The sequence below is a fragment of the Equus przewalskii genome, chromosome 3, assembly GCF_037783145.1.
Source record: "Equus przewalskii isolate Varuska chromosome 3, EquPr2, whole genome shotgun sequence".
NCBI classification, from domain to species: Eukaryota; Metazoa; Chordata; class Mammalia; order Perissodactyla; family Equidae; genus Equus; species Equus przewalskii.
The window spans coordinates 40,057,871-40,079,458 of NC_091833.1; the positions used below are offsets into that span (position 1 = coordinate 40,057,871).

General features: G+C 42.0%; 1 protein-coding gene across 1 annotated transcript; it reads right to left on the reverse strand.

The window, feature by feature from the left end:
• Positions 1-1,717: 1,717 nt before the first annotated feature.
• Positions 1,718-17,911, reverse strand: LOC103567542 (alcohol dehydrogenase S chain). Its single transcript, XM_070612613.1, has 9 exons — positions 17,207-17,911; positions 14,470-14,571; positions 13,464-13,602; positions 11,371-11,455; positions 11,057-11,276; positions 8,873-9,133; positions 5,616-5,751; positions 4,887-5,025; positions 1,718-2,453 (listed from the first exon to the last, which is right to left on the reverse strand). Exons 1-9 carry the CDS (start codon positions 17,372-17,374, stop codon positions 2,429-2,431), a joined length of 1,275 nt encoding a protein of 424 aa, XP_070468714.1. The 5' UTR covers positions 17,375-17,911; the 3' UTR covers positions 1,718-2,428.
• Between the last annotated feature and the right edge of the window lie 3,677 nt (positions 17,912-21,588).

The window sequence follows — 21,588 nt, forward strand, 5'->3', positions numbered from 1 at the left end:
TATGCAATGGCCCATTTCCTGAATATTGCTAGGTATTTGACAAATAGAGTTTAATGTACTTCAGTAAAATTGTTGCTTTAACATTTTCAGACAATACTTAGCAGTTATTTGTACAACGATCATTTGCTAAGAGAATTAGGTAGTCAGTTTCTAAGAATGAAACTGTCAAATACAGGTTTGCTCTCACTCTGCTTCAACTTCTGAGTCATTTCCTAATGATTCTGTCAAAATGGCTTTCTTCCTAATCCGAGGGCTGCTTGTGTGATCTGTAAAGCATCAAAGGGTGAATTCAGAGTTCACTTACATTGCTTCTTGTTGTTCATGTCCTATTTCCGGAGGGGCTAAGCTGTTGTATCAGAGCTATCACTTAAACCATCAACGTGAAATTCCCTTCAAACTTTGAAAATGTTCCTTGTTTCGACTAAGCTTCTCAGAGCTGGCTAAAAGTGAGTGCAAGCTGCAAACATTCACAGCTACATTTTTTTAAGGAGACCAGCACATATGGAAATTCTTGTTCTAGAGTCAAAATTTTCATTGCTGCAGGCCAGCAGGACGCCCTGGCCATGTGCGCCATTACAGGGCTACCAAAATACCAGCCACTCTGTGATTCCGTTTTTCTTCTTTGATTTCAACCTGCCTCCTTCTCCGTCAGTGTCAATGTAAACAGAGAGCCAGCGCTGGGTCAGAGGCATCCACCCCACCTCCCCACACAGCCCTGGAGGACCATGACCCTCTGTGAGGGGACCGACAAGCCCACCTCCAACCTGCTGTCTGCCTACTCCCCACAACCTGAGAGGAAGGAGGGTTGGAACTGGATGCAGGCCTCTGCACAACCTGCAGGATTATATGCCCCCTAATGTGATGTGGGCATTTAGGACCATCTCTTTTTCCTCTGGATCTCACACCATCGGCACCAATATAAAAACATCGGAGCACCCAGCAACGTGGGACCCAGAGAGTCCCATGATGTTATCTCAGGGGCATTCTGAAAGCTGCCTTGATCCTAAATATCTCCTTCAGCACTTTTGAAAAAACAATCAAACTATTCCCTGCATTTACAGGGCACTTCACAGTTGACAGTGCCCTTTCAGTAGCATCATCTCATCTAATCTCCGCGAACCTGTAATGGGTTGGTAGAGCAATCTTTAAAACAAAGGATGGCGTCGGCTCAGAGAGGTTGAGTAACTTACTGTAGGTCACAATGAAGTGGTAGCTCACTTGCTCTAAGTCTACACTCCTTCCCACAGCATCCAACAAATCGTAGGCATAGAAGGAACCCTTTTAGAGAGAGCTAAAACTCCTTAAAGCAGCAAGCTTTCGTTACGTATTTAGAGACAAAGCTCAAAATGCAAATCTTCCCCTGAGAATGAGAGAGCACTAACAAATGGGTACCATAGGCTCTCACACATCCAAGAATTAAACCAATTCCAGAGTTATCGACTTGATTTAAGACACGGTAGCTCATAGAATAGTTCTAGATTGAAGATAATTTTTGAAAAAGTGTACATCTGTAAATGCACATGCCTCTACTTGGAAAGTATATTGCTTTGGACATTTGTGCCATTTCTTGGTTACCCATTTTACAGGCTGTGTCCATAGCTGCTTCATTCCCATCCCTACATTTAAGGCCATCACATTGCTTTTTAATTACCTTAAGACTCATTTTCAGTTAATTGTAATAATTAAGATTGTTTAACCAATAAAGCACTTCCATGAATAAAAATTACGGAGTTTTTAATACGGCCCTTTTCAAATTTAATACGACGTCGCATGAAACTGCTTTTATTTAAAAGAACGATCATATATCCACTGCCAACAGTATAAAAGCAATAAAGACATTTCCCTCCACCTTATAAAAATGTATGACATTTTCCTAAGAAATTCCCTGCATTTAGAAGTTCTAGACCTTCTCCACTTATAAATCTGAGTGTATCTTTTCACAGACTGTATTTTACTGTGCGACCTTGTTACCTTCATCAAAAGGCAAATACAGACAGTGGAAATGCTTGTAGAAGGAGAAGGCTTAGAGCACAATAGCCCATCACGTGTATGCTGAGGGGCAAGTATCATGAGGACCCCCCACCCCCGGCTTCAATACTAAGGGTGCCCAAGATACAAATCATGCAAGAAGTCAAAACACATGCCTTCCCTCAATGGGAAAGGTGACAGGATTCAACGTGAGGAGAATGATTAAGAAGGAAAGTTTAGTAGGCTCAGTTACCCAGCTGATGGTTCCTCTAGCTCTCACTTGGATTTTAAACGTTTGCTTGAAAAGTGCCTTCACATCAATTTTTGTTTCTTTTAGAAAGCTCCCAGCGGTAACTATTAATAGCATCTTTGAGGAACAGAATTATTGATGTCGTTTGGCTGATGATCCAGAGGATAGAGGAGCCAGAAGACGGCTACAAGTGCAGACATTTGTATGGTCTCAAAACGTCAGGATGGTACGGATACTGAAACAGGAAATAAAAGATGTCAATGGCTTTAGCGTGTAGATCATTCAGTCTTCTGTGTGAGAGTCCGAGAGCACTTGACATGTCTCAGTGAAAAAGTGTCTGTTCCCGCCACTCCTTTCCCATGCCTTTGCACCCAAGTTGAGTCAAGTAAAAGGGCAGTTCATCTTGTCCTGGCTCTTGCTTGTGTTTTCCCCAACCCTAAGCTCAAGAAAAACATCGTGAATTTGACAGCCATTTAGGCTTCTTTATATAGTAGCATCCTCAAAAAATCATTATTGAGCACCTACACGCCTGACATAATATTGAATACAAAACTACAATGGGTGATGGTATGGAAGCAGTTCTTGCTGTCTTTCACACTCTCTGCAGATGCTTTTCATGCATTATGTCTTTTAAACCTCAAACAGCAATACTATGAGGCAGGTTCTAATATGATTTCCACCTTTAAGATTACAAATACTGAGACCTAGAGAGCTTTTTAACTCGCTGTAGGTCACACGTCTAGTGTGGGATGCTGGGGTGTAAACCAAATACAAAGTTGTACAAACTACAAGATGAGAGGTCATTTGCTTGAAGGAACCGATAACGTAACAGAGTTAAACTATGTTGAAGGTTTAATAGAGCTTTGACGAAGAAATGTTTCAGATTCTTAGAAGTAGATGATAAAGTTGATTTGTATTCAGAGAGGCTTCATTCTTGGGCAGATCGGACATGTAACATTTACACTAGAACCAATGTCCTTTCCAAAAACCATCTTCTGAGGGAAAAATACTTTTATAAAATGAAGGTCTTTGTGTCTTTAAGAAATTATATGTCTGTATATACAGACATATGACAAGAGAAATATATGTAGATAACTTAGAAACTCCAGGACAGTGTAAAGAAGAAAGTAACAGTAACCTGTAATCCCAGAACATGGAGATAATCAGTGTTAATATTTTCTTGAATTTTGGTCAACTTTTTTCTAGACACATGTAAATTTTTAGTGCTATTGTTGAAAACTTCATATCATACTGTACATATGTTTATTTTCTCTATTCTATAACCTAAACTTACATGATGAGACTTTCCCACTTTTATGAAAGCATTTCTTTTTGATGACTTCATTGATTCCTAGTACAAGGCTGGAACTTATTTAAGCATCTCCTTCATGTTACGCTTTCAGGATGTTTCCAGCTTTTGATATTATAGATGATAGAGGAACATACTTAAATCACTGCGTGTTTGCATTTCTAACTACTTCAGTAGAATAGAGTCCCATAAATGGAACGCTGGGACAAAGGATCTAAGTTTTTTTAAGGTTTCTAATACAAATTACCAAATTGCTTTCCAGAAAGGATGGAATCTGGTGCTCTTTGGATCCTAGTTTCTTTCCTTCCTCAATCATATTCATCACACTAAGCGTCTAGTGTAATGTGTTATGTGTGTGGCTGCTTAAGAAATGCTGTTTAAAGTTGAAAACCTCACGAGAAGAAGTGTGAGGCAGCGGAAAAGCAGGGACTCTGAAACGAGAAGGTGGAGTTAGATAGAAGTGCCTTTTGCTAGTTCTGCCTTGTATGTTAACACAGGTGACACAATCCTTCCTTTTAAGTGGCTGTAAAAGTTAAATGTCACAGGTAGGAATTGGAATCAGCTTAATTTCCGAAGCTTTGAAGAAAAGACTTCAACATTTAAAATAGCATTTTGTACCCTTCCTCTCTAGAGTAATTTGTTTGTGTTGTTTTGGTGAGGAGGATTGTCCCTGAGCTTGCATCTGTGCCAATCTTCCTCTCTTTCCTATGTGGGACGCTGCCACAGCATGGATGATGAGCAGTGTGTAGGTTCGTGCCCAGGATCCAAAGATGCGAACCCCAGCCCGCTGAAGTGGAGCGTGCAGACTTAACCACTACACCACCGGGCCAGCCCCCAATATACTAATTTTTATTTGCGAAAAATTCTTTGTAAATGGAAAGAAGAATTAACAACAGACTGTGATTTTTTGTGAAAAAATTGTGGTATCTGTATAAAAAGCAATCCCATTGTAGCTCCACTTACTCCCACAGTGAATTTTTGGGATGTACTGAATAGAATTTAAATTTATAGCCATTAATGGTGCACCTTTCTGGTGGCCAGGCAGAGGCTGCCATCACTCCTGGTTATAATTATGACCATGAGTCTCTGATTCTTTTTCCTCGCCCAGGGTGAGTGTTTTCTTGTGAAGAAGGCTGAATGGCTCTGATCGTTTAGATTTGCTGTAACCAACATAATTTGGCTTCAGCAGAACAGGAAATGCAAAGCAACTGTTCTTGGCTTCTCACCATATAGTCCTAAATGTTCTACATGCAAAGATTGAACTGGTGATGGAAAACCAAGGCACTCTGTTTTTCTCATCCTTCCATCTTCTTTTCTCTCTTGGTCAAAACCCACCATAAAAAGAAACTTAAAACCTACCTCTTTCCAGAGCGAAGCAGGTCAAATCCTTCATTTATTTTTTCAAAAGGTAAAACATGGGTGATTAAAGGATCCAGTGCAAACTTTTTAGCCATAAAATCGGCCACAAGTTTGGGGACAGAATCTTTACTCTTAAAACCTGAAAATAAAGCGACATAGTTGTTGGCTTCAGCCAGGGGTAAGAGGAGAATTGGAGAGGAGACTTTCCAAAAAGAATGTAAATGAAAGTTTATGAAAAGTGCTGCATTCCACAAACCACTCTCCTGAGCGTCATAAGAGAGTGTGCGTTAATATCCTTTCGCAGTGGTCTGGCCTTTGTTTAACTTGGGTCCTGGTTGTCAGTTCTCTCAGAGAGAAATTATGGTACAGACGGGCACTCCCACAGTCAAGGAGCAAATTTAGCAGTTGTCTAAATGTGGGCGATGAATGCAGACATGAATTATTGCTATGGGTTCCTGGGTCTACTAGGTATTCCGGTGCCCTGTGCAGTCTCGAGTATAGAAAGAGGTGCTCAAAGCGCCTACTTAGTTCATGGGGACACCAGAAAAGTCTATGTCGGGACCTTCTGCGTGCATTAGTTCTACATCTAGTTGATTTGGAGCCTAGAGATACAAAGGAATTTAAATTTGCTTTTAACCAGGATACCTTTTAAAAACTGGCCTTGCCACTTGTAAAAGGGAAGAAGTCCTGAGGTTAATAAGAATTTGGCCCTCTAGCTTAACAACATACCACCAAAAATAGCTCCTTTCCAGGTACGTCCACTCAGTAGCAACATGGGATTCATAGAGAGATTTTGGGAATCAGGAGGTACTCCTACGATGACGCTCACACCATATGCTTCTTGACAGCATGACAAGGCAGCCACCTGGAATAAAATCAATCCATCGCACCATCAAATTGGATTCTCTGGTAACCCCCACTCATGATGCACAGTATCACGCAATATTGATTTTGCTAGATCGTGAGTGTGTGGAGGGAAGAGATTGCATCTCTTGTTCCTCGGTTTTTCATGATTTCTTAAAGCCACTAGCTGTGGCTTTAGAAAACGCCCAGAGAATATTTCTTGAATAGGACAGTGGATGAATGAATTTGTGTGACCTTAATTCTTTCTTATAAAGTAATAAAGAGGCAAAAATCATTACAAACATACACATAAAATCTGATTCCTCAAATAAAGCTAACGTTTATCATCACATGACCGGCAAGCAATTTCAGTTGGTTAACTCACTTTTCATTTATTTATTAAGTAGATATTTTGAACTCAGTACTTTGAAGCAGGTTCTTTTGGGGGGTAGGGGGTGAAAGATTAGTCCTGAGCTAACATCTGTTGCCACTCTTCTCTTTTTGCTGAGGAAGATTGGCCCTGAACTAACATCCAGGCCCATCTTTCCCTATTTTATGAGTGGCACGCCTGCCACTGCATGGCTTGATAAGTGTGTGTAGGTACGCGCCCAGGATCTGAACCCGACAACCCCGGGCTGCCGAAGTGGAGCGTGAACTTAACTACTACACCACCGGGCAGGCCCCTGAAGCAGGTATTTTGATGGTGAACAAGATATAAGGTCAATTACATCATCAAAATTTGTTTCTTGTCCATTTGATGGTCTCCTTTTTTAATGCATCCCCTTTCTACCATCCATTGCTAAAATGTACATTTTTTTCTGATTTATGTATTTTATTTTTTTCCAACTTTATTGAGGTATGGTTGAGAAATAACAATTGTATATGTTCCGGTTGTACAATGCAATTGTTTTAGGTTGTACAACGTGACAATTTCATATACATATGCAGGGTGAAATGATTACCACGGTCAAGTTAATTAACACACCATCACCTCACATAGTTACCATTTGTGCCTGTGTGTGTGGTGAAAACACAAGATCTCTTCTCTTAGCAAATTTCAAGTGTACAATACAGTATTAGTAACCGTACTCACCACGCTCTACGTTAGATCCCCAGAACTTGCTCATCTTATAACTGAAAGTTTGTTCCTTTTGACCAACATCCACCCGTTACCCCTGCTCCCCAGCCCCTTGCAACCACCATTCTACTCAATGGTTCTAAGAGTTTCTGTTTTAGATTCCACATATAAGTGATGTCGCGTAGTGCTTGTGTTTCTGCATTGGGATTATTTCGCTTCACATATGTCCTCCAGATTCACCCACGTTGTTGCAAATGGCAGGATTTTCTTCTTTTTTATGGCTGAATAAATTGTTTATCTATCTACCTATCTATCTATCTACACTACGATTCCTTATCCATTCATCTGCCAGTGCACATTTATTGTCTCCACGTCTTGGCCCTTGTGAATAATGCGGCAATGAATGTGCGGTGCAGATATCGCTCTGAGAAAGTGATTTTATGTTCATTGCTTATGTACCCAGAAGCGGGATGGCTGGATCATCTGGTGGCTGCATTTTATATTTTTTGAGGAACTTCTATGCTGCTTTTCATAATCACTGTACTGATTTACATTCCCGTCAAGAATGCACAAAAGTTCCCTTTCCTCCACCGCCTCCCCAACACTTATTATCTCTTGCCTTTTTGAGAACAGCCATTCTAAAAGATGTGAGGTGGTGTCTTGTGACTTTGATTTTCATTTCCCTAACGACGAGCCATGTCGAGCACCTTTTCCATATAGTTGTGGGCCTAAAACGGACAGGTTTTAAATGTGCTTTTACCTCCCAAAAATGTTCATTGGTTTTACTTTAAACCATACCTCTTACTCTGGAATGTTGAAAGAAAGCCTTCGTCCTCCAGTCGGGTTTTTAAAGCTGTCAGTCTTAAGAAAATTGTTTAGGATGCCCCAGCAAGATATAGTGATCTGTCCTTTGATTTTGAAGTATGAGATGTGGAAGACCAGATCACCTCAGGACGTGTGGCGTTGGACATTGGCGTCTTCAAATAAAGTAACAACCCAATTCCACGTCAGAAAATGGAGGGAAACCACAGCAAAAGGGCATAAGGAGGAAAGACACAGCCTCGGAAAAGTTGGGTTCTCTTGGAACCTCAGCCACCCATGGCATATCGTCCCAGCTCAAGACCGCAAAGAGCTTCACTCTTCCTGTTTCTCACCGACACAGCTGGGATTTGCTGGAGAACCGCAAAAGGGGGACTTGCTGGTCTCTGGGGACTTTTTTCAGTAGATTCTAGAGGCTTCTGATTAGTGGAATACAGCTGGAAATGTGTTCCCTCTTGCAATTGATGATATTTGTAATTATTTGAAAGTAATATCATGTATATTCCAAAGCTGCTGTAAGCACTGCAAGACTGGGAACAGTGTTTCATATTGATAACACCCGCTGACATTTGTTAAGCGCTGACCACTTGACAGGTAGCACTGTGCTAAGAATGTTCCGTGTATTATCAATGGAATTTGGAAACAATGCTAGGAGATAGCTATCTCAAACTTTTTCATTGCAAAACCCAGCTGACTTTTGACAGTATTCAGTCCAACTCCCGGGTTTGGGTGCTCACTTTGAACCACTGCGTGGTCTGCTGTGGTAAGATAGCACATATTTTCTGTTCATAAAATGATTCAAAGCGTGAAATTGCTCATTATTTCCAGTGGCCAAAGTATGATATGTGGGAAAAATCAGAATTCATTAAAACATAAAAATTGTTAAAAAATTATTGTTCAGAAAGTGGGGAAAAATCAAACTTGCCAACTTGAGAACAGAATTTATATTGTATATATTTCAGCTTGAATTTTTTAACTAAAGATTAACAAGGTAAATTTGTAACGGCTCAATAAACAAACCTCCTACCTCTGCTAAGGGGAAATATTAGGTATAACTGTTTCGCTTAACTGATGGAATGAAAGATTTCTCATGACAATAAATTAAGCAATCAGGTAACAAACAGGAGCTGGCAAATCACCGCTCGTAGCTTTAAAAATGTTCCTTGTATAGAATATTTCTATTCTGCAGCCTGAGAGCATCCTCCAGAATGCAGAAGCAGATCTCAGGGCACTTTGCAGTACATACCATGGTGTCAAGCCGACCAATGACTTCAAATGAAAAATCCACGCCTCCATTGCTCATTTCTGTCAGCACCTCCTGGATGGGTTTCTTGTAGTCCTGAGGGTTGACACACTCAGTGGCACCCACTTCTTTGGCCTTTGCAAACTTGTCTTTGTTGATGTCCACCCCAATGATCCTGGCCGCTCCGGCTGCTTTACAGCCCATGATAACAGACAGGCCCACTCCTCCAAGGCCAAACACGGCACAGGTGGAGCCCTGGGTGACCTGTGTTTGTAGAAAATGCAAAAATGGATCAAGTAATGATTGTTGGAGAGCTCCTAAGCTGTGGAAAGTGCTATGCCTTGTCCGTTTTCAGGAGCTGCTCAGACTATGTCCAACCTCCTGTCAAAACCTCTTTTGGCTTCAGTTGTTTCAGTGTTTAAGTTGAGGGGTTTGAACTAGATCTTTGCTGGACATTAGACATTAGACCCGGGGAACTTAAAAAAATCTCAATGGTCACAGCCCATAACCAATTAAATCAGAATCTGGGCAGGTGGGACCCAGTCCCCAAGTGACTCCAATGGGAAGCCCAGGCTGGGAGCTGGGAGCCTGGATGATCTTTGAGCTCTAAATGCTGGTGACTTCCCTCTTAAAGAGAGTCTAGAGGCTCAAATCTCTTGACATCCAGCTTCAGCACATCACACATACATAAACACAATTTTTGGGAAATGAGATAATAAGTGGAAAACGTTATTCCAGGAGACTGAAAAAAATAGTCCAAATGAACCCTCAGTAGTTAACTCCTTGGTTGATTAACTTTCAGTAGTCATAACCAGTATAATGAGAGCGGAAATTAGCTCTGAAACATGGAAGAATTATCCTGAGGTTAACACAAAACCTAAGGCCAGGGGAAACTCACAGGTAACTTTAAGATAATACAGCTTGAGGCCAATGTGATCTTAGTGGGTCTTTCTCCCTGCTTTTTAACATACACTAAGGGACGATAATGCAATGAAAAGTTGGTCTATGTTAATAATGGATGAAATCCATTATTATGAGTGCCCTTGGCTGCTGCTCAATTAGAACACCTGCTGAAACAGATGATGCCATTGCACAAGGGCCTTCATGCAAGCACAGAAATTTGGAAAACACGTGCTCTCAATTGATTAAGGTGGCTAGGGACAGTTTACTAACCCTCGTCTGCTGGAGTCAGCCTTCAGTGAGGGTAAAATGCTCCTCCCGTACCTCGTAATCATTCCCTGGGGTACGGCTCCCCTCTTTGCCTTACTCAGGAAAATATGAGGCTTGTGGCCATGACTTAAAAGTGCTGGTAATTATGTGTTATGCTTTATGAATCAGCAGGAGTTTTGAGAGAGAGGTTCATTGCAGCTCTCATACGAAGCAGCTGTGAGATTTTGGACAAATAGCTTTATGTCTCTGGGCCTCAGTTTCATAAAATGAAAAGATGCTGGATTTCCAACCGTTTGTGGAAAGGAGCCTTTAGAGAACCTCTCCTTAGAATCTCCCACTTCAGCAGTGTGTGTGTGTGTGTGTGTGTGTGTGTGTGTGTGTTCATGGCAGAGGATGAGACATAGCAGTGGAATGAACGCATCACTGAAGCTTCCTCGCTTTCCTCATCGGGATCCACAGAGTGGGTGTGTTGATGGCCCTCGGTTTGGAGGGGTAGCAGGTAAGGCTTTGGAGTCTATTGTTAATCCTAATCCTGGGCGTGGAGGATCCCTGGACTAGATACTCCCCAAAGGCAACCCCTTCATTTCATTTACTTTTGCTGCCTCAGAACCCGGCAGACCCTACCGTGCCTGGTGCGTGTTGGTGCTGTCTCACTGTAGAATGAATGACTGAATGAGCAGCCAGCTCTAGAGTTTAGACATCCCAAAGAACAAATAAACAAGCATAATTATTGAAAACGACACCTTTACTGTTTCGTGACTAATTACCAACTGCTTTTGCATCAGTGATAAACAGATCAACGTTCTAGGATATGCTCTCCATTCCTTCTGAGGGCACTTTCCTACTCATCTTCGATACCCTCAATTCTATGGAGTACGTCAGTGTTCTTATGGGAGCAGGGGGAAAGCTACTAGTAAATGTACGAAGAATGATCTCTGATTCCTGTGAGAATCTGCTTTCCTTTTGGTTCCTGACAGTCTGAGTGTAACCGGTTTTATCACCCGTTGTCATTCGTACCTTGGCAACCTTGACTGCAGACCCATAACCAGTAGAAAATCCACAGCCAACGAGACAGACTTTCTCCAGCGGTGAGGCCGCATCGATCTTGGCCACTGAGATCTCGTCCACCACGGTGTACTGGGAGAAGGTGCTGGTGCCAAGGAAGTGGTGGATGGGCTTCCCTCTGCAGGTGAACCTGCTGGTACCATCCTGCATGGTTCCCCGAGGCATGCTCAGACTAGACAGTGCAACACACAGACACACAAGGGCATGAGACGGTTATAACCTATGTGCAAATCTATGGCTGTGTAAGGAGAGTAGCAGAAACTTACTTTTTCAAGCAGAGGTTGCCTTCAGGGTGTTTACAAACACTGCATTTTCCACACTGGGGAATAAAGAGTGGGATGACTTTATCACCTAGAGGAGGATAAAAGAAATTCTTAAACTTCTATCTGGGAATTAATAGAGCAAGAAGTTAAAGCTTATGCGTGTGTATTAGAGACATGTCTTTGAAAAGTCTCCACGAAATAGGATGCGGTGAGCACCGTGCCATCGGCCATCGCCTGCTGGCATTGTTGATTTGGGTTTATATGTGCCCGAGGACTGTCAAAAAAGAAGTGCAAATGTGGGAAAACCATGAATGTTTAAAAGCGGTTCCACTGTATTAGTCGTTATTTTATTGTGTGCCCTTTCTCCTGGTGGTGTTATACATATCATCTCATTTAATCTTCCTTAAACCTTCAATATTGTCACTGTAAGTATAAACATAAATGTTAGTTGTGAGTAGGCTGCCATATTTCTGCCAGATGTTGGGGAATCTGGTATTTTGTGATAGTTTGGAGTACAGTAAAAGTGAGAATTTTGACAACCATTTCTTGGCTTTTCAAAGTGACTATCCTTATCTTTACTATGAAATGAGTACTTAGCTTTGAAATTTTATTCATTTTTTAAGGAAACTAACAAAAAATGGGACAAAGAAGAATTTGAGAAATTCCTTTGAAAGCCTCAGTCCTCAACAATGAGTTCGATGCTTTCTTTAGAGTAGGAACCGCCTGTCAAATGTTTATGGCTGATCATTTGTGAATCATCTATTTCTCCTGCTACTGTGGAGGGGGCAGGGGTGGAAAGTAAGGGCGTCATTCATTATTAATTGATTTCTAACTGAAGCAGATACTGAGAGCTAAAATGCAAGGCAGATAATTTATTTTATTCTTTTCTGTCCACATGTCCATTAAGTATTTGGTTAAGGGGGGAGGTCAAATATACTGGCTAAAGTCATTTTTTAGAATTAAACACAATTTTTATTGTTAATCATCTATGCTCTCTATCCACAAGACCCAGGAAAATGGTTGGCCATAACATTTAATAGGTTAACTTTACATGGAGAAGATGACACAGAAATTTTCTATTTATTCACCCTTTACCTCTAGAAATATTTGCCTATACTATTATACAATAAAATTAGGATAAAATAAATGTTAAAGATGAAATAGTACTTTGTAACCAGTCACATTGAACCCTGGTTAAAGGTAATAAAACTGCTAGTTCTGCTAGGTCCCTTTCCTTTGCTTCCAAGTGGTCTGTTTCATTCCTTCTGGGCTCAAGAAGGGAGGCCAGGGCCGGCCCAGATGGCCTAGTGCTTAAAGTTTGGGGAGCTCCACTTCCCCACCCGGCTTGGGTTCGGAGCAGGAACCCCACCACTCATCTTTCAGTAGCCTCACACAGAGGAACTGGAAGGACTTACAACTAGAATATACAGCTACTTACTAGGGCTTTGGGGAGGGAAAGATAAAGAGGAGATGGGCTACAGATGTTAGCTCAGGGTGAGTCTTTACCAGCAAAATAATATTAAAAACTTAAACAAACAAGAAGGGAGGCCATATTGGAAGAGGAAGCCGATGGAGGGACTCTGCTTCCAGCTCAGCAGAGATCACATTATGATTCAGGCTTAGCCTCGTGGCCCCGTTCTGTGAGCTGCTGGCGGCACAGAGCAGTTTCCACACACTGATCCAGAGGTTCAGGATGTGGACTGATGTCTTTCCCTCGTCTCGTTTGTGGTTCTCTTGGGCCCTGGCTGGCCGTGCTCAGCAACACTCAAATGGCAGTTGTTTGATTATGAACTTCGTTCTGGCAGGCACTGCGTGTCTTTTGGTCCTCACGCAGCCCAGGATCCAACCTGGCACCTGACATCTAGAAAGCACTCAGTAAACGCCTGCCAAGGAGAGAGCGTGGGAGAGCATGCACACACATGTCAGAGCAAGGCAGGCAGGGAGGGGAGGTGATGGGGATGGCCTCCGTTCGAGTCCCAGCTCCTCTGAGACCGTCCACAGGGCCTTCACCTCTCATGGCTTCAATTTCCTCATTCAGCCTGGATGATCTTCGGAGCCTGAACCGAGGCACACCCCCCCAAGTGTGAAATCTGTACCTGGTCTTACTGTAGTGACGCCTTCTCCGATGCTCTCCACAATGCCAGCTGCCTCATGGCCTGCGATCACAGGAAGAGGTGCGACAAGGGTTCCACTAACCACGTGGTCATCTGAGCGACAGATTCCTGCGGCCACCATCTACGGGGAAAGGGAGGAGGACTGGATTCAGTGAAACTGTGGCCCTCACGTGGACTTATATCCACTTTCCTGAAATTGGGCTTCTAAAGTGTTTTCATGATTTTGCCGGTAATCCCTTCTCTTCCCAGATACAAAACTTGCGGTTTATCCCCAAGATTATTCAGTCTAAAACCCTCCTCCATGAGCCTTTCCTGCATTAAACAATTTGGAATAATCTGTGAAATGATTGTTTCTGAAATATTTAAGTCTTATAAATATACAACAGCGCATCCCTTTTATAGAAGTAAAGATAATTCAGATTAGCATCAGAAAACAGTCACTTAAGTTCCACCATCTAATGCCAATTGATTTTGAAATCTTGATATAAATCCCTTTGTACTTTCTTCTGTACAAACACATACATTAATTTTTTTTATGTTATATACTCTTTGGTTTCTTTTTAAAAATTTAGCTGTTTATATCTTTCCTTGACAATAAATGTAATTCCACTGTCTGGATGACCATATAAAAACTGCCTCTTGGGGCTGGTCCGGTCGCCTAGGGGTTAGGTTCAGGTTAAGTTTGCACACCCCGCTTCAGCACCTGGGGTTCCCTGGTTCCGATCCTGGGTGTGGACCTATGCACTATTCATCAAGCCATGCTGTGGCAGGCGTCCCACATAAAATAGAGGAAGATGGGCATGGATGATAGCTCAGGGCCAGTCTTCCTCAGCAACAAGAGGATTGGCAGCTGATGTTAGCTCAGGGCTAATCTTCCTCACCAAAAAACCCCAAATACTGCCCCTTGATGGATTTTGGTTCTTTCCAGTTTTCCTGTTTTCTTAATTTTCTAAACCTAAAATTCAGTACAAGTGGAAAAATGTTTCACCTTTATACGGACTTCATGGGCCTTCGGGGGTGCGACCTCCACCTCCTCTATGGAAAATGGTTTCTTTTGCTCCCACAGCACAGCTGCTTTGCATTTTATTACCTGGAAATTGAACACAAAGATGACACCAGCTGTTCCGCACTCTTGAAGTCAAGGATTGAGTCTTTCATCTTTTTATGTGCCATATCTAGACTCATGTCTGGAACATAAGTGTTCCATAGAAATGAACAACGTCTGATTTGCAAAGAGAGTAAAAATACCTTTTTATAAAAATGTGGAAAGCAAGAACATAGGGACAGAGAAACAGAATTAACTCTAATGACACATTGAGATAAAATGGAATATCTTCTTTTAGGCCACACGTATTTTTTTTCTCTTCAGGTTGTTTATTGCTGATATTTCCTAAGGCGGTGTTGAAATTGCTTGCTTACCCACACCTGTTGGCTGGCACTTAAAGTTCTGAATCACTGTTATTTTGCTGACAGATTCTGTTCATGTGAAATCTATTGCCCTCTTGCTCAATTCTCCGCTTAAGCACAAGCCATCGGACACGTGATTCCCGTTCTCTACTTGCCTGCCTGCCTAGCAGACTTCTTCTCGATTTGCCTGTTCCCCTCCTTTGATTTTCTCTCCTGCTACTCTGTGTGCTGCTTGTCTGCACCACTAATTTGAAAGTTCACTTCGGCAGCTCTGTTTCGTTATCATCTTATGTGTAAAGATTCCTTCCAGATTAGATGTGAGCCAAAAATTTTAGAAATTAAAGCCACACACACACACACACACACACACGTATTTTGAAATGGGAGAGCTGTGTGTTTGCCTTTCTAGCTAACATGGCTTACCCATAGACATTCTTAAAAATAAAAGTTCAACACATATTTTCAGTGCCTGGGAATGTAATATAAAACCTGTCTTGATTGCTGTAAATGTATGTAGTTGAGAATATTTTTCTAGAGAGAACTGACATCATTGCAAATATGATAAAAAATTCAACTGAAATTTATCTAACAATTCATTTTCATTATTTACATGTCAAATCGTCCCACTTTGCAATGTGCCTGTCGTGGTCAATGCCACATGAATGTGAGCGTCCTTGGAAGTAATACACCAGTGGTAGAGAGGTGTGGCTTATCGGGTGCTGTGATGCAGCAGACACATTGTGGCCTGTGCTGTGTGAGTTACATGCTCTGTCTGTAAACCTCACCGGGCAGTATTTTTGAATTATTGGTCTTATTTTACAGATGAAAAGATCGAGGTTCAATTGATGTAGAAATTGACTGAGCAATTTTCCTAAAGTAATGAAGCTGGCTGTCTGGAGAATTGATATCAATCTACCTTTATCTTTTCACTACCTCATGCTGGTGAAAGATTAACAAAAGGTAACATAATAATAACAACAACAAAGATAGCGGTCACTAACATTTATTGAATTATTTCTCTGTAGCCCGCACTATTCTTACTGCTTGCCGGTATTAATTCATTACATTCTCACAACACTTAATAAAGGAGTATTATTGCTGTTGCCATTGAGCATGTGAAGACGATGTAGCACAGGACAGGGAGACATCAAGGAAGCGTTGTGACGGAGCTGGAAGTTAGGACGTGGCAGCTGAGGGGAGGATTGAGTGCCTGTTACTTGTTGTTTTCATTACTACATTGGCTTTACTGTTTGGCTTTCTGAACTCATTATTTCTCTTAAGCTGAGTTTTGGCGATTTTAATTTTTCTTCCCCCTAGTTAATCTTCATTTGCAATGTAAATGCCATTGTAAATGCTAATCAGTAACGAATGAAAATAAGACAGTTGGAATAAGAAAACTGGCAATTGGTTCCCCATGTGGTTTCCATCCAATCTCACTGATACAGGCCTGTTGTGTCACACAGTGTGTGTAGAAATCTCAGAATGTTAAACTGAGTTATCAGAGCAAGATGTTATAATGTGTGATTCGCTCCTAACACAACAAATGTCCTGGGAAGAGTTGACAGGCTGCTGTAATTGAGCAGGCAGACGGGAGGAATTGACGACGCTGAATGACCGCCTGCCTCTCTGGGCCTGGAAGCACTGAACACACACGCTGACTCTGCAGAAGACCCAGGGCCCAGTCTCTGTGTTCCCAGCGCTCCTAAGTGATTCAAACTGCACTAGTATTAATGATTGTGTGAAATCACGTTGACTTTTGTACATAGAAGATAGTGTTCTGGAGGATTTCTCTGGGAGGGTGCTGAACTGTGCCATAACAGGACTCTTAGGTCGGAATTTGCATGTCGAACTTGGCTGGCTTACCCAGGATCATTCTGATGCTTTAGATGGATCAAACTTCTGTCAGACTCAACTTTACGTATTCATAAAAGATATGATTATAAAGATTAACACTTAAATTATGGTTTCTTAATATAAAGATAACTTTCTTAACATACAGATGACTTCTTGACTAAAAACGTTTCCAACTTTAGATTTGTGGATTACTCATGATCGGCTGTAACCACAGCACATTTATTTAACAGAGCACATAGAGACTTTGGAGGTACAAATGCTGCACATTCTGGCTGAAGATATTTAGGAATAGCCTTTTCCAATCGTAGTTCAATATGTGTTGTGTAATGAAGCATATACTCTATGCTGTATTTCAATATATATTGCTTCTAATTTAGACATGCATATTAAATTGTTCATTAAACATTGTCCGTGTATTATATTAATGAGAATAGAATTCTAAAAGTAAAACATTTTTCGCTTACTTTTCCTGCTGTGCTCATGATGCCGTTTTCCCTGCAGGCCAGGAATGTGACGAATCCTTGCGGAATCCCCTCTTGAGGATGTAAGCAGATAGACTGCACGGATGTTTTGTTTGCTCCAGTAATGCCCAGTTCCACACGTGTCATCTGGGGTCTTGAAGCCACGCCCATGAACGTTTTCTCATCCCAAGTGCGATCAGAATCAAAAGGCCACTGCACCAGCGCTCAAACATTGACTTTGTTTGCAATACACTGATTTTAGATAACATTGTGATTTCATTAGGTTAAATATTTCCTTACACATCTCCCTTTTTCCTGGATTCCATATTTCTCCTCTCTCAATTCCACACAGGGTGTTCAGAGTTCTGATTGCTGTTTGTGTGTATTAAGCCCCAACTTTTTTTTATTGAGGTATAAGTGACTTATAACATTATATTAGTTTCAGGTGTTCAACATAATGATTCCATGTTTGGATACATTGTGAAATGATGACCACAGCTAATCTAGTCACCATCTGTTGCCACACAAAGTTACAAGCATTTTTTTTCTTATGAGGATAACTTTTAAGATTTAGGGTCTTAGCAACTTTCAAATATGCAGTACAATAAAGACTTGAATGTGAGCCCTGAGGCCACAAAACCCCTAGAACGAAACATAGGCGGTGAGCTCCTTGACGTTGGTCTTGGCGATGACTTTTTGGATCTGACTCTAAAGGCAAAGGCAACAAAAGCAAAAATAAACAAGGCGGCCTACGTCAAACTAAAAAGCTTCTGCACAGCAAAGAAAGCCATCAACTTACACAGCTCGAAGGACGTGCAACTAGGACATACAACTATATGCCGGGGGGTTGGGGGAGATAAAGCAGAAAAAAAAAGAAAGCCATCAACAAAATGAAAACACAACCTACTGAGTGGGCGAAAATATTTGCAAATCATATATCCGATAAGAGATTAATATCCCACGCATGTAAAGAATTCATATAACTCAATGGCAAAAAGACAAATAATCCAACTTCTAACCCGCATGATGAAGTTAGACATGAGGAGGAGTAAAAAAGGAGCAAAAATGGACAAGATCAGAGAGAGCTACAAGCCAGAGGAATGTGTTTGCTCCAGCACTTTCCTCCTCTTCATAGCAGAGAAGTCAGACAGCAATCAGTCATAGGAAAGACGCTCACCATTCCTGGCATTTCTGCTCCACTCAGTACCGATCAGCACTGACTAAGCATATCCCTGTTCCAGGCACTCACCTGGGCAGGGTAGGGTAGCAATGATGGGTAAGAGACGTCCTCTTTCCCTTCCTAGAGGCAGTATGGGGCAGTGGTTATGCCATGGCCTTGGGTTCAGGCAGACCCTATTCTTCGTAGTTGGGTGAACTTGGATTTATTATTTAGCTGTCTTTGGCCTTAATTTCCTTATCTGTGAAGGGAGGATGAGTAACAGTACCACCTGAAAGGGTTGTTTGATGAGCAAATGAGATAATCCTTTTAAAACATTTATGAGGGAGCCTGAAATAGGACAGCCTTCAATAAATATTAGCTGCAATGATTATCCATAAAAGTAAGCTCACAGTCTATGGTAGGGGGAGGGGGGGAGAGGCAGGTGACCCAGTCAGACCACCTGGGATTTCTCCATCACAGTGAGAGCATTCTAACTGAAGGACTCAGAGGAGGCTTTGTAGAGAGAAGGCATTTAAGGTAGAAAGTAAACAACGATCATTTTGGCAAATAGTGAAAAAAACCCACTTGTGCATTCCTGTTGTTCCTCGCTCAGGGCCATGAGTGTGAGGAAAAGTGTGAGTTTGATATTCAATAAGTCTCCAGTCTTTTACCAAACTTGGGGGACACAGTGCACTCAATAACTTAAGTAGATATGGTCTGTCAACATGTGTATGTTAGCATAAAGGGTAGGTTTCTCTAGAACTATCAACAGAACAAAACCGTTGTCTGTTTCCAACTTTACTAATGCAGGTGTAGAGAGCCGTCCTGGGGCTCAGAACATCCACCCAGCAGAGAGGCAAGAAAGGTCTTCCATCTCCTCATGGTGGTCTTACGACCACCCAGTAGGCACCACTTCTTGACAAGGGCCACCGCCCTACTCTCCCCACCCACCCACCTTAACCTGTGGACAGCAGTGCAAAGAAAGGGAGTCTGGCACTTTTCAGAGACTGGTGGTATCAGGGGGCTCATATGTCCCAGTCAATTTGAAGGACTCATCGGATTGGTGTGTTTATAGAGTGACGGAGGGATAGGGTACCAGGAATGACTTGAATTCTTAATAAATTGGTGGTTTATTTGGGAGACAGAAAATTTACAGGAAGCTAATGGCTGTGATTTATTAAGCACATACTATGTTTCCAGAACTCCACTGGTGGTTTTTCATACATTATTACGTATCATCCTCAGAGCAATCCTACAAGGAAGGTACTATTATTATTCCCATTTTACAGATGAGGTAAGAGAAGCTCAGCAATTATAGATCCCTAAATTCCTTTCCGAGTCAGAAGTGTTGGCTTCAAGAACAGCAAGGTTTCAACAGATATGTGAAAAGACGTGGAGGAAACAGTCATCAGATAGTTCTTGACCACACTCCTAGTGTTTTCACTATTTGCCGTATGAATAGGCTGAGAATTCTTCAAATCTTTAAATTGTGCATTCAGCCATCTCTCCTGTCTGGCATCTTACTATAAGCCATGAGGAGGAGCCAAGCTGCACTTTTACATTTTGCTTATCTGCTTTGCTTGGAAATTTCTTCAGCTGACTATCCAATTTCAGTGCTGGCAAATTCTACCTCCCACAAGACACTAGAGCACAAACACAATTCAGCCAAGAGCTTTGCCACTTCATAACAGGACTGCCTTTCTTCCAGCGTCCAAAACATGTTTCTCATGTCTGTGTGAGACCTCAATCAGACCTTCCTGTCCATGTCGACAAGCATTCCGCTCATGATTCCTCAGATATTCTCGAAGAAGATTGAGGCTTCCTTTTCAGCTCTCCTCTTTTTGTTCTGAGCTCTCATCAGAATTGCCTGTAAAGGTCTATTCATGGCAACCTAGGCTTTTTCTGGCATATACCTCAAAACTCTTCCAGCCTCTGCCTATTCCCCAGTTCAAACGCCACTTCCATACCTTTAGGCATTTGTTACAGCAGCATCCCGGCTTCTTGGTACCAATTTCTGTCATTGCTCCTTTGGGCTGCTACAACAAAAACAGCATAGACTGGTTTAAACAACAAACATTTATTTCTTACATATGCGGGTAGCTTCGGTGCCTGGTGAGAAGCCGACTTCCTTGTTTATGGACAGCCATCTTCTTGCTGTGTTCTCACATGGTGGAAGGGGCAAGAGAGCTCTCTGGGCGCTCTTCTTAGAAGAGGATTAATCCAATTCATGAGGGCTCCACCCTCATGACTGAAACACCTCCCCAAGGCCCCACCTCCAAATACCATCACTTTGGGGATCAGGTTCAAACATATAGCGGGTGTCCAGCCAGAGTTAGGTGTCCAGCCATGAAACAATCAGCTAAAAAACGAAGGTTGAGGGGCTGGTCCAGTGGCATAGTGGTTAGGTTTACACTCCACTTGGGCAGCCTGGGCTTTGTCTGTACGGATCCCAGATATGGACCTATGCACTGCTCATCAAGCCATTCTGTGACAGGCATCCCACATATAAAGTAGTGGAAGATGGGCAGAGATATTAGTTCAGGGCCAATCTTCCTAAGCAAAAAGAGGAGGCTTGGTAGCAGATGTTAGATCAGAGCTAATTTTCCTCAAAAAAAAAAAAAAAAAGCACCAAAAAACCCCTAGAGGGTTGAGGTAATGTAGCTGTGGAGAGCTATACCATCTCCAATGGTGTCATGAAGCTGGAAAGAGGCAGTGGCAGAATCCTAAGCCATATCTGTCTGATTCAGAAGCTCCCCAGAAATGGGGAGCTGGGGAGGAGCGATAATATACAGAGTCCATTGTAGGAAACTGGGAGTCCAAAGTGTACAGGGTTTCCACTGGTTGCATTGCTATGGTCTCTCATTGGCTGGGCTGTTGCAAGGCAGGGAAATCTTCCTTCCCTCTGCTGCATAGTAATGTAACAAACACGTTCCTGTCAGAGATGCATGCAGACATCTCCTTCTGTTTGGAGTAATTGATCATGTATGACAGAGCATGAGACCTCCCCTTACAGGCCTTCCTGACTCCAATTTAGTTGAGGTTTGTTTTATTAATTTCACATTTATCCCTTTGGATAAAGATCCTTCCCTAAGAGCATCACTGGCCAAGAGTCAGGTCTCCTGAGTTTGGTAGCCTTTGTCCCTCAGTGCCAGGAAGGATCTTTCCCAGTTGTCATGTCCTACGTGGAAGAGAAGGTGCACAGTCTGAGGCCACATTTCAGTAACAA